Source organism: Myxine glutinosa, chromosome 1 (genome assembly GCF_964187855.1).
Source record: "Myxine glutinosa chromosome 1, kmMyxGlut1.1, whole genome shotgun sequence".
In the NCBI taxonomy this organism is placed as follows: domain Eukaryota; kingdom Metazoa; phylum Chordata; class Myxini; order Myxiniformes; family Myxinidae; genus Myxine; species Myxine glutinosa.
Genome location: NC_136261.1, coordinates 332,446,437 through 332,460,619, shown reverse-complemented (window position 1 = coordinate 332,460,619; position 14,183 = coordinate 332,446,437). Strand labels below are relative to the sequence as shown.

Below are 14,183 nucleotides of genomic sequence, written 5' to 3'. Positions count from 1 at the left end.
TAATCTCGAAAAAAATGATGTGCATATGTAGCCCATCATTCATTATCTGTGCCAAATATGAACAAGATCGGTAAATGCATGTCCGAGAAATAGTCGAGGAGGTGGTCATTATCGGATTTTTTTAGAACTAAAATGGCCGCAAGTCGGACATCTTTGATCACATGGCGAAACAAAATGATGTGCATATGTATACCATCATGTATTGTCTTTGTGCCAAGTATGAACAAAATCGGTCCATACATCTCAGAGATATGGTTGCGGTCGCACGGACACACGGACGGGTGAAACCAAATCCATAAGCCCCCATTTCAGACTATGTCCAACGGGGGCTCTTAATTAGAACATTACTGTTGCTCACAGGAAGCAATTCTACTTCTTTCTTTTTTGACGTGGATTTAGGATCTTGCACACAAATATTACGTGAAGACCATTAATATTAGGGCATGATGGGAAGATGAATGTACGAGTTGGAATTTCAACTTGTTGCATCAGTACATATCTGGGACAAAAGCTCACATCTATCAAAGACGTATGTATACTTCTATCTGGTGTTTTGTAACAATGCATTGTTGGCAGATGTGGAGGGTAGAGGAAGACCTGTGGGATTGTGGGCTTGCAGTACTGATGAGGATACAAATAAATTATTGGACACAGCTTCGCCAATCATGCCCACATTTGACACCCTCCTATTTGAAGTACAGCTGATGCTTGCTGTTCACAATTCAGCCATTAATGTTTTCTGACAAGGTAGATTAAAATTGCAAAAGCAAATAAAAAGGCACTCGGGAGAGCACATACATCTGCCAGGCAGCACAGTTTATGTTTTGTATCCCACGAGCAGGCCGGATCTACATCCAGACCTGAAGCAAACTCGAATAAACTTATTTTTGTCATCTACCTAACTCATCCACTTCGTTTTGTCATAATCGGTCCACAACTTTTTGAAATATCGTGCTCTATACCGCTTTGGCCTTATCTCTCAATGGTGAAGAACCACTTGGAAAATTAAAAAATATATAGGATCTGGATCCAGATCCGGATCTTCACCAAAATCTAATCATTTTGTCCTTGTCATACACTCAACCTGCACACCAAGTTTCATCCAAATCTGTCCAAAGCTTTTTGAGATAACCTGCTCACAAACCGACAGAGAAACAAACAGTGGTGAAAAGATCACCTCCATTCACCTTTGGTAGCAGAGCCTGGTGTTGGCTTAGCGGTTAGGGTGCCGGCTTGGGATCCTAGGATCCTGGGTTCGAATCCCGGTCGATCGCTGAATTAACGCCAGGGGGGTTGACTCAGCCTGTCATCCTTCCGAGGTCGGCAAATTGAGTACCAGCTTGCTGGGATGAATGAGCACGGTGTGTACCCCGATTTAGAATAGATACACCGTATCCCTGCGCATCGTAAGAGGCGACCAAGGGTTGGCGTCAGGAAGGGCATCCGGCCATAAAAACATCGCCTCAAACAGGGAACCATGATTGTCATGGGGCCCGAAAGGCTAACCCCCGCTCTAGCGGGGAAAATGGCCTTAAAACGATCATTCATATATTCACCTTTGGTAGTAGAGGCGATAAATATAACTACTACTAGTATGACTTATTCTTCTTTAATGGCCCCAATTATTCCCACCTTCTTGTGGGATTGGCCCGGTAACATTTTTGGCCATAGTGTTCCATGAACTGACAGGCCTGGCCTGACATTTGACTGATTTACTCAATCTTTTGGGTCTCACTATCAACCATGATCTTTCCTGGGAAAAACACATTTCCAAGCAGGCCTCCAAAGCCAGTCGCCGACTGGGCGTCCTCCGTTGTGTGAAGTCCTTCCTTGGCACACCTGAGCTCCTCACCACATACAAGGCTTTCATCCGCAGCTCGATGGAATACTGTTCTCCCTTCTGAGCTGGTGCTCCTGCCTCACACCTAGCACGGCTTCACGCTGTTGAAACCAAAGCTTTCAGAATCATTGGAATCTCAGAATGAGGCTAACTCTGAGGGCCTTTCACTCACTCACCGCAGGCCAGCCCTGTCTGTGCTCTGTCCCCCAAAAACTCCTACAGGTCGCACAAGATCTGCCAGCAACCGTCTTATGGTTAAACTGCCAAAATCTCGGCTCTCTGCTCAACTTCACTCTTTCATTCCCCTTTTCTCTCGCCTCTGGAACAAACTCCCTCACTCTCTTCAATCCCACTCCTCCCTCCAGGTCTTTAAAACAGCTGTTCACCACCATCTCTTATCTTCCCCCATCCAAAACCTTGATCTTTTCTGCCCTTGTTAATTCACCCCAGATCCACTTTTCTGAAATTCCGACTTCTTTCCTGGAAGTTCTACCAGTGTCCATGTGTTTTTTCACCTCTCCCACCCCCAACCCCCTCCCGTGCGTCCTCCCCCCAAGCCCTCTCCCTCCCACAGATCTCCCGATGTCCCTGTTCTCACATGTTGTACTTGTGTGCTTCCCTCTCTCTCCCCATCTTGTCACCCGCTCCCTTTATTGCGTCTTATGTGTCCGTTTGTTTTTTTTGTCATTAACGTTAGCTCTTACACGAGCATCGATCTTGTATCCAAAAAAACAAACAAAAAAAATGGCGCAGGACACATTTGTTCAGATCACTGTTAATAAATAGCTCTAATATTCTTTGACGAAGGACGTCATGGGATCTATAACATCCATCAACTTGTGCCAGATGATGAGAAACCAAGTTTCATGTCCATCTGATGGATGGTGCACACAATGCTGTAACGCCATACTTGCAAAGCCCCACGGAGCTAGTTTAGAGTTGGCCCAAGATTCAAACCCAGGCTAAACAGCTTATAAGAGTGTGCGCGTACCTGAAAGCTATTTGCTCAGCCCCAGGTAGAATATATTTTATCGGTCTTTATTGGTCTTGAAAGGGGAGAAGTCATGGTCATGAAGTGATGAAGAACGATTAAGCTTCAGATAACTGGTGCGGTGGAACCACAACCAACCTGGCATAGCAGCCGTTACAAGTAGCTTGAGCTCACACTGCTCCTTCTTCAAAGTCTGCTTGAGATCTTTGAAATGAAGACCCTCGACACTGCCCGCCACCTGCCAGAGGAAAGATAGTGTGGCGGCCATTGCCTCTTCCCCCCAGTTGCATGGTGTGCGGACAAAGTACATAATCAGGCCAACCTGCACGTCAGGGAGAGCAAGACGGTGTGAGAGGTCATGGGATTCTTTTTTTTTTTTTTATGTCACATGCATCCAGAAAGGTTGACAACACAGCCATGCTATTTCATTTCTTTCACTAGCAACGGTACCCGCCCTATGGGCAGGGAGGGCTTCAATTGGGAGGCCCAAATGAAGAGGCAAAATATCAGAAATTGAAGGCTTTTTTATTTTAAACGATTCATATAAACATACGTTAAATAATATCACACGCAAATCATCAAAATCTAAACAGTATTTGTAGAATTTCAATAGAAGCCACATCACTGTTCATATCAGTAAATATTACTCCATCGTGTTTGGAAAAACTGGAAAATTGGAAATTGGAAAAATTGGAATATTGGGGAAAAAATGGAAAAACAATATAGCCTGTTTTACTCCAGGGGGTCCCAGGATTACCCACCCAAAATTTCGTTGCGATCGGTTCAGCTGTTTTTGCGGTACCTGGGAACAGACAGACAGACAGACAGACAGACAGACAGACATTTGCTGAATTATAGTAAGATTCTCTCTGGGTTTGGCTAAATTAAAGTTTGCCTTGAGTTCCTCAGATCTATGTCGATCCTTATATGCCGTGCACTTGTACACAGTCCAGGTGGCTAAGTATTAATTATTTTTGGGTAGGGGCATAGGTGTCTGCCTAAAAGTTTCATTATCATTTCATTTCACATTATCATTTCATCTCCGCTATGGGTTGTTGTTACGGCCTCTTTTTGGGTGTCATCAGGGTGGACAAAATCAGTTGTAACTATTTCCTTTGCTGATAATCCAGAGGTTGCTTCTCCATTAAGGTTGCCGCTGAGGCAGCCCTCAAGCAGGGCAAGGGACTTATAATTGAGCAAGAGTACCAACAGAAGGGGCAACCGGCTTAATGTCCCTTCCAAAGGACAGCATACTCATTGATGCAATAGCATTTCTGTGAACCATCTGGATGAGAGCATATAGTCAGGCTGGGAATTGAACCCTGGCTAGACAGCTCAAAAGTGGGAACTGTTATGAACTACGGGATAGATGTTATGAACGTCACACAATTCATTGCTGGATGAGATTCTAGTATCCTTGTTTTATCTCGTCCTTGACTTTAGTATGTATAATTATTGTGCATTTAATGGAAGGAACTACGCCTGGTGTTGCCTTAGCGGTTACGGTGCCGGCTTGGGATCCTGGGTTCGAATCCCGGTCAATCTCTGAATTAACACCAGGGAGGTTGACTCAGCCTGTCATCCTTCCGAGGTCGGCAAATTCAGTACCAGCTCACTGGTAATTCCCTGTGTGTCGCAAGAGGCGACTAACAGGGTTGGCGGCAGGAAGGGCATCCGGCCATAAAACATTGCTTCAAAAAGGGGATCACGGTGCCCGAAAAAGGCCAACCCCTGCTCTGCGGGGGAAAATGGCCTCCAAAGGTGGTTTTATTTAATGGAAGGAAATCAAGATTTAATGCTGGAGCCATTCTTTCCATTCATCGTTTTGAAAGAGCTGTGATACAAAGGAAACATCATCAGCTTTCCAGTGATACAAAGGAAACAGGCTGTATCTCTATTGCAGCTCATTGGGTGTGTGACTGCTTGACATCTGCGTGCTTTCTCATTGACATTTTATTAATGTAGTTTGTTGGGGGATTGGATCATGGCTTGGAAGCTTCTGGAGAAGGAGAACAAAATAACTACACCCTTGGAGCCAAGTTGAACATTGTGATTGACTAGCGCTTGTGGGGTTGGTCGGTGAGCTGATTTGCAATTGAGACCTGTGCAGTGACGCAGAAAGGGTTGTTGGAATTGGAGAGTGAGTTTTTGAAAAATTTGTTGGAGTTGACAAATGTTGGAGCCAAAGTGTAAGTTGCAGTGCATTGGAATAGGGGATGAGACCTTCTGACTTCAACTACCTGCAGTTATGGGTGTGAGTGTTGCCAGTCTGGACCAGGCTGTTCTCTGTGTGCAGTTTCTATAGTATGTTCCCGCTTGTTTAAAACAGTGAATTTGAGTTTTGGTATATAGTTTTGTAAACAAAGTTTCCTCTTTGTATATAACATCGTGTGCTCAATGTTAGAATCATTTATAACTTCAACGATAATTGCATTTCACTTATTGCTGAATATATTGCACACCAGGTAGTTGAAGAGGATGTGGGAAGCTTGTGGAGGAAGATCCCCCACATTCAGGAGGAGTTTTCGTAGTAGGTAAATGAGTTCTTCCTGCTGATTGCTGATGGTGAACCGCTCTAAGAAGTGCCTCAAAATTAGAGCCGGGTCTTCAATCAAGCAGCCCCACAGTACTTCGTAAGCCACAGCACAAACTGTCAGAAAATGGTATGATATGGAGGGCCTTTAAATGCAGTATGGTATTGAGAATTATTTTAACCTAAAACATCATCGTGCCTTGCTTCACCTTGTTACGTTTTGCCACACCCAACCTTGTATCACTGCCAAACATTTCTCGTCCATTTTTTCCTTGAGAATCAGTCAAGTGTCTTGGCTTAAGTTATCCTGTTTGCTTCAGTTACCCGAGCACACACAGTGCCTTCAGAAAGTATTCACACCCCTTGACTTTTTTCACATTTTGTTGTGTTACAGCCTGAAATTAAAATGGATTCAATTGAGATATTTTTACACTGATCTGCACATAATACCCCATAATGTCATATTTGATTTTTTTGGTTTTTGAAAACTTTACTAAAATAATAAAATATGAAATACAGAAATATATAATTTACATAAGTATTCAACCCACTGAGTCACTACTTCGTAGAATCACCTTTGGCAGTGATTACAGCTTTGAATCTTCTTGGGTATGTCTGTATCATATTTGCATATCTTGATTTGGGGAGTTTCTCCCAGTCTTCCTGGCAGATTTGCTCAAGCTCTGTCGAGTTGTATGGGGAGCGTCGGTAAACAGCAATCTTCAAGTCTTTCCACAGATTCTCAATGGGATTCATGTCTGGGCTTTGGCTGGGCCACCAGAAGGACTTTCAGGTTCTTCTTATGAAGCCATTCCAGTGTTGCTCTGGCTGTATACTTGGGGTCATTGTCCTGTTGGAACATAAATCTTCGCCACAGTCTAAGGTCTTTTGCACTCTGAAGCAGGTTCTCCTCAAAGATTTGCATGTATTTGGCTCCATTCATTGTTCCCTCTATCCTTGCAAGTCTCCCAGTCCCTGCCACTGAAAACCATCCCCATGGCATGATGCTTCCACCACCACGCTTCATGGTAGGGATGGTGTTAGATTGGTAATCAGCTGTGTTCAGTTTCCGCCAGGTGTAGCACTTTGCATGCAGGCCAAATAGTCCAATTTTCATCTCATCAGACCACAGAATATTTTGCCTCGTGCTCTCAGTCTTTCAGGTGCCTTTTTGCAAGCTCCAGGCATGCTGTCATGTGCCTTTTTCTCAGGAGTGGCTTCCGTCTAGCTACGCTCCTATAAACGCCAACGTTTGTGAAGTGCTGCAGAGATTGTTGTCCTTCCGGCAGGTTCTCCCACCTCAGCCAAGTAACTCTGTAGATCTGTCAGAGTGGTCATTGGGATCTCGGTCACCTCCCTGACCGAGGTCCTTCTTGCCCGGTTGCTCAGTTTCGTCAGACGACCAGCTATGCTATAGGAAGAGTCTGGGTTGTTCCATATTCTTCCCATTTCCTAATGATGGAGCTCACTGTGTTCTTGGAAACTTTCAACACTAGAAATTGTTTTATACCCTTCCCCAGATCTATGCCTCCTCACAATTCTATGTAGGAGTTCTTCAGACAGTTCCTTGGACTTCATGGTAGAGTTTCTGCTCTGAGATGCACTGTCAACTGTGGGACCTTGTATAGAAAGGTGTGTTTCTTTTAAATCAAGTCCAATCAATTGAATTGTCCACAGGTGAACACAAATCAAGTTGAAGAGACATCTTAAGGATGATCAAAAGAGATTGGATGTACCTGAGCTCAATTTGGAGTGTCATGGAAAAATAGTTGAATATTTATTGATTCAAGACATTTCAGCTTGTCATTTTTAATTATTTTGTAAACATTTCGAAAAAAAAAAAAAAATTCCACTTTGACACTATGGGGTATTGTGTGTAGATCAGTGACAAAAAAATCTCGATTTAATCCATTATAAATTTAGGCTGTAAAACAACAAAATGTGAAAAAAGTCAAAGGGTGTGAATACTTTCTGAAGGCACTGTAGCACATGACATGATACTGTGACCGCAGATGAAAATGGTTTGTATTGTTTTGATTTGTCCGTTATCATGTATGTCCTTGAAATTAACGTATACTTTGCCTCCTAAGGTCCTTGTCCAATATCATAACATTGGATGAGAAAAAAAAAGTACAAGCCATTATTTCAGCCGACATGGATTGTTCATAATTACCGTAATTTCCAACACACAGAAAAATGATTTTGTCAATTATTGGAGTACTCAAGACTGTTAAACTCAACCTCTGCCCCAGAATGCTTTGCTACTCTTCCTGTAAAGTGTATTCTGTTAAATCTAGCCATAGCTTTCACTCAAAGATATTTCATAAAATGAAAATTACCTTGGACTGTGCAATTTTTGCCCATTACATTTGCCCTCTTATGAACAGACCGATTGAGGAAAATTATATTATTCATTTACAAAATTGAGTCCAGCTCAAAGGAAATCCATTACTAAGTGACGTTGAAGATGCAAACGTAAATAACTCTTACAATTCTTTAAAATAACTTTTCAACAGTAGGGCATTCAGGTTAGTTGAGAGTATTCAAAAATTTTGTATTAAAAAAAATATGACATTTGTTTGTAAAAATATATGGGGGGGGGGGGGGAAAAAAAATGAAAAAAAATTGTATTAAAAAAATATAACTGATGAAAACAAATCAATGCTTCCTGAGAATGCAAGACAGAAAAGTAAGATATAACGGCAATATTTTCATTCAAAATATAGAATTCATGGCTCATGCCAATCCATTACAGAAAGGAAGAAAAGAGACTAAAAACTGAACACTAAAGCAGTGAACAGGTGGATGGTGATAATGCGAGTCGTAGTTTTATACGAATCTCTTCCCTTCGTTGACGTGCTCACAAAGCATTGTGTGTCATGCGATGACTGCATGGTCCAATGTGAGACCCACAGCATCTACCACAAACACCGCAGGTATAGACTTGTCCTTGCGGAGATGGATTTTGGCAGGTTTTCCTTCCATGCCTCTGCCGTCTCTAGATAGCAAGTCCATTATCATTATGCCCCAATGGAGTATGATCTTGAGAAAAAGATTGTTTTTAATCGAAAACATTATTACCCTCGCCAGAGGAAAGGGTATTGCATTTGAGTCTGTTTGTCTGTTTGTTTGTCTGCACAGAATAAATATGATTTTCTCTGCAACCGTTGCTCCGATTGACAGGAAATTTTCACCATAGGTGCAACTCCATCTGTATAATTTTTGATGATAATGATGACGTTATCGGTCACGTGGTTCGGCCGCCATCTTGGAAAACCCGAAAAACTTTGCACCTCTATATCTCCGAAAGTGCTGAATAGAAAAAATTGAGACATGGCTCATTGTAAAGAACTCTCCATGCGGAATAAAACATGTTAATGATGATGTCATAGGTGCCTCCATTAGGATGTCATAATTCGACAAGTACAAAACTTCATCCGAATAAGATGAAATTTATTGAGCGTCATGTAGGCATAAACTGGTGGAGAAAAAAAAAATGATGACGTCATCGGTCACGTGGTTTGGCCGCCATATTTGTTTTACCACAAAAGCCTTTAAAAACACTGAAAATACATCCTGGCGAGGGTTTGCAATCTCTACTCTTTTTCTTGTTGTATCTTGCTTCACCTTGCTATGTTTTGCCACACCTAACCTTGCATAATCGTCAAACTTTTCTTGTCCTTTTTTTCCTTGAGAATCAGTCCAGTGTCTCAGCTTTGTGTTATTGTTGTTGATTAGCCCCGTTCAGTTTTACTCGAACATGCATGCGACACAGAGATAGCTGATCTACGTCCACAACTTATCATAGCTGATCTACATTCCCCAGAACTCTACCCATCAAGTCTCATCAAATAAGTTTTCCCCTTTAAAAACAGGCCTGTCCAGCCAGTTTGTGGAGACTCTGGCCAAGCACCCTCAGCCAACCTCTCAAACCTCTCAGGGAAGGTGGGATAATGTTGGCTGTTAAGGAAGAAGAAGAATTAAGATTATGTGTGTATTTTTGTGGTTGAGGTGGTTGGTTGTGTGCAGGTGGTGGTGTGTCGGGTGGAGGTGATGAGGGTGCTGGAAATGCATTTGGGACTTGCGACGGTGCGTCGTCGCCCGAGTCTGAGCTTGACTTTAGCCGAAAGTAGCAGACACAAGTCTAACCACGAGTGTAATCTTACAGTTTAATGACAGTGGTACATGCCAGAGAGAACCTTCGACTCTAACTTATTCTGCTTGCCAAACTTACCCGAGAACATACAGTACTCGTAATCCAACATTGTTTTAAACATTGGACCCAAAAGAAAGTTCAGGCCCTTATTTCAGCAGGCGTGGGCTGTTCAAAATTACCATAATTTCCGATACCAAGCAAAATGATGAATACAATTGCTGTAGTTCTCAAAAGTACTGCACTTTTTAAATTTCAATTTGTCCTTGCTTTCACTCAATAGTATGTAATTTTTTTTCATATTATTGAGTATGAAAGGTAAGGTGAGTTGAGTATGGAAGGAAAAGTACTCAGTTCGGTACTTCTGAAAAAGGAAAAAAAATACATTGGACTCGTGCAATTATTGTCTATTATCTTTGTTTTGTTATGAACAGACCTATTGAGAAAGATGATTTGTTCGGCAAAAATAAGAACAGCTCAAAAGAAATACATTACGAAATAAACTCTCATCTCCCTTTGTAAAGAATTCTTACAATGCTTCAAAAAAAAAGGTCAACAGCAGGGTTTTCATTTTCGTTGAGAGGTTTGTTTTCAGAAAACAATTCTCTGCTATCTTGCTTTGCAATATATAAGTACTGCGCCTGTCGACCGCAAATCAGTGCACATTTCTGTCTCTTTAGGAAGACAACGTGATGAAAAAAATGCTTGACTTCTGCTGCCCCACCATGAAACTATTCAACCATTCGATGGATGATGAATGGGATCCGCCCGATATGTACGTAAAGGTTGCGAAACCCGAGGAGGGATCCAAAGAGTCAACTATGGCAGCAGTGTTGGCCAAACAACCTTCAAGAGAAAATAAAGCACCTTTACTGAGTCCTGTCATAAAGTTAGAGCCATTGAATCAGCTTCCTTCAACCGAGTTCAGGAGAGAGGGTCAGTCGCAAACTTACCGGCGGACCGGCTTGAGTACAGCTGTGACATCCACCGGGATTGCCTTTGGGACCAACAGTGGGTCCGAGCTCTGCGTCCTCTCCCAGAGTAATTCGTGGCAGCGAACTCGCTCTTGTCCCGACTGGCAGATTGAAGACAAGGTTGAAGTTGTCTCTGCTGATGGCTCTGAGCGGCCTCAAAGGAGACTTGGGTGCTTCCGAGGAGGGAGGCCATGTGCTACGATGGTCACACATGAGGATGAATGTGACATTGATGGAAGGCGCAGTTCTGGCTGGCCTGATTTGGGTGAGTGCATTGGTTTGGAACTGAAAGAGAGGCATGGAGAGACTAAATCCCCCAATGGGAGCCCCTCGAAGGATGACATCGGGGAAATGTGTCGCTTGGGTGTCGGATCGGCTTGGAACGGTGGTGATAGGCCCACTGCTGGTGGTGGCGTCAAGGAGGCAAAACCCGAGGAAGAACAGGAGGAATGCTTGGAGGTGGCTCGTACAACCGTTTTGGTGGAAAAAATGAGCAATGAGTTCACATTTTTTCTGGATTTGTCAGAGGATAGGGGATTCGTTTGAGAAACTTGATCATGCCTGTTGGGTGGATCTATGGCAAGTACTTGTGTTTGTGGGATTGTGGGTGGCATTGGAGGGGGGGGGGGGTTGAAGGGGATGTGGTGAGCGTGAGCAATGATGTGAGTACTGAGTGTGCTGTTGGCACTGCAGATGCAGAGGTGGCGGGCGACAGACTGGGTGTGATGGCTGCGGGTGAGAGTGTGGGCGAAGGTGTGTTGGTTGGCTGTGTACAGTGAGGTGCTATTGTTGGGTGCGGGCGAGGGATGAGGATGGGGTTCAAAAAATTGTGTTGTGGTTGCAGTTGCTGTTGCGGGTGCTGTGGGTATGCAATCACTTATCAAATGATGTTTTGGAAAAATTTATGTTGTTATTGTTCAAATTTAAGCTTTCAATTGTATTTCATGAAACTCTGTTAATTTAGTTTGTGAAAAGTAATTTATCGTAAAATGTTGGATCCAATGTGCCATACTCGTCCGTTCAAGATGTCAAAGGGGAAGATCTACATGTATGAACCCTGATGGATATGTGAATTTAAAAGCTTGCAAATCATTGTCCTCTTAAGTCGCTAGAATGTTTAATGTTTAGTATATTTAGCCCGCCCCATGCACATCAGGAGACGGGGTATTGTAATCACTTCTGTCACATCCTCCTTTGTTTGCAGAGGTAACTCGATGGTATTCATAGAATACTTACCCCACGCAGTGAACTTTGTGCTTCTGTTTCTTCAGGTTTTTTCCCTTTGATCCAATATGGTTTCCAGAGCACGTGACTGATGAAATCACAAATTTACATTCTCCAATATAATCGTTGCGTAGATCATACTCAATAAATTTAAAACTGATTGGACTTAGCGTTGTACTTGTCGCTTAGCGAGCGCAGGGTAAAAAAAGGCGAAAAGGATTAAAAATCAACCGAAATTAACTTGGTTCTTTACACAAGCGGCAGAACAGGAAAAGGGTCCTCGGTCTGTCGAGAAAGTGTGGGGTGTGTACCATTACCTATCAGCTATTCCTAGTCCGAGTACATGTACCTCCTCCTGTTATTTGTATTAGTCCTAGTAGATATACCTATTCTTAGTAGATGTACCTAGTCCTAGTACATGTAACTAGTCCTATTATATGTATTTAGTCCTAATAGACGTACCTAGTCCTAGTACATGTAACTAGTCCTATTATATGTACTTAGTCCTAATAGACGTACCTAGTCCTAGTAGATGTACCTAGTCCTAGTACATGTAACTAGTCCGATTATATGTACTTAGTCCTAATAGACATACCTAGTCCTAGTAGATGTACCTAGTCCTAGTACATGTAACTAGTCCTATTATATGTACTTAGTCCTAATAGACATACCTAGTCCTAGTAGATGTACCTAGTCCTAGTACATGTAACTAGTCCTATTGTATGTACTTAGTCCTAATAGACGTACCTAGTCCTAGTGGATGTACCTCGTCCTACTACATGTAACTAGTCCTATTATATGTACCTAGTCCTAGTAGAAGTAGATGTACCTCGCCTTAGTAGATGTACCTAGTCCTAGTGTATGTGTTATTAACTCAGTGTAACATTGAATGGAATCCATGTGTAAATGCATTTTAATGTATTCGTGTTTTTGGTGGATGCTTTGGGCCGAAAAGTTTTTTGTGTCCAGGGCCCCAAAAATCTTAATCTGCCTCTGCTTCTGCGTGTGTGTCTGTGTATGTGTTGGTGTGTGTGTGTTTGTGTGTGCGTGTGTGTGTCTATTTGTGTGTGTGTGTGTGTGTATATGTGTTTGTGTGTGTGTCTGTGTGTGTGTGTGTGTGTGTGTGTGTGTGTGTCTGTGTGTTTGTGTGTGTGTGTGTGTGTGTGTGTGTGTGTGTGTGTCTGTGTCTGTGTCTGTGTGTGTGTGTGTGTGTGTGTGTGTGTGTGTGTGTGTGTGCCTGTCAGTCTGTCTGCGCCGTAACTTTTTTACCATTTGAGTTTTGTCATCAAATTTTCACAAAACCTTTATTATAATAATACAGAGAAGGCAAATTAATAATTTTATCAAAATGTCAAAAAGTCAAAGGTCAGCATCACATAAAATCATCAATTTTCATCCATTTGACTTGAAATTTAAATTTAACATTTGAGTTTTGTCATCAAATTTTCAACAAAGCTTTATTATAAAAAATATGGAAAAGGCAAATTAATAATTTGGTCACAAGGTCAAAAGTCAGCATCACATAAAATCGTCAATTTTCATCCGATTGAAGTGACATTTTAAGAATTTGCATATTGGGTCACTGAATTGGTTCACCAATCAAAAGCTAGAAGCAGATTAGATGTAAAGCTAAAAGGTTAAAGTTGTATAAAATCATCAATTTTCATCTTGTGTTTTTTTTTTAAACTGTTTTATTTATTTTGAACATACAGAAGAAGAAGACGACGACTGAATACAAACGGACACGGATGGGCCTTGCAATTTCACATGCTTTCTGGTTGATAATTTCATTTGGTAAATTTAGATTACTCATTTGAAGTAATGAGATCAATTCATTGAACATGTGTAATTTTGAGATGTTACTCTCATATTGTTTATGTTGGCAACCTCTACAATGCTTTCTCTTCTTCTATCAGATGTGTTCAAATGAACTTGTGCATTCAGAACGATTTCCCCTCTCTCTCACCTCTATATATTTAAATAACCAATAGTTACAATTGAGTCAACACATTAACATGCATGAATGTCAGGAAAACCCAGGAATGAGATGAATGTGATGTGATGGTGAATCAGTGAATGAATGAATGAATGTGAATCAAAGGAAACAAGAAAAAGAGCAATCAGAGATTGCAAACCCTTGCCAGGACGTATTTTCAATGGTTTTTAAGGCTTTTGTGTTAAAACAAATATGGCGGCCGAACCACGAGATCGATGACGTCATCCTTATTTTTTTTCTAAACGAATTTATTCCAAGATTATGCTCAAGAAATTTCATCTTGATCGGATGAAGTTTTGTACTTGTCGAATTATGACGTCATAATGGAGGCACCTATGACATCATCATTAACATATTTTATTCCCCATGGAGAGTTCTTTACAATGAGCCATGTCTCAATTTTTTCTATTCAGCGCTTTTGGAGATATAGAGGTGCAAAGTTTTTCGGTTTTTCGAAGATGGCGGCCGAAAC

The 14,183-nt window shown here is 41.8% G+C and overlaps 1 protein-coding gene across 1 annotated transcript in view; it reads right to left on the bottom strand.

Annotated features, from left to right (window-relative positions):
* Nucleotides 1–14,183, bottom strand: part of UNC80 (unc-80 subunit of NALCN channel complex) — a 502,852-nt gene that overhangs the window by 184,571 nt on the left and 304,098 nt on the right. Inside the window, exons 39-40 of the mRNA XM_078779534.1 lie at nt 5,294–5,481; nt 2,970–3,153 (exon numbers count right to left, since the gene is read on the bottom strand). Coding sequence (XP_078635660.1) covers nt 2,970–3,153; nt 5,294–5,481 — 372 coding nt within the window. The remainder of the gene's footprint in view (nt 1–2,969; nt 3,154–5,293; nt 5,482–14,183) is intronic.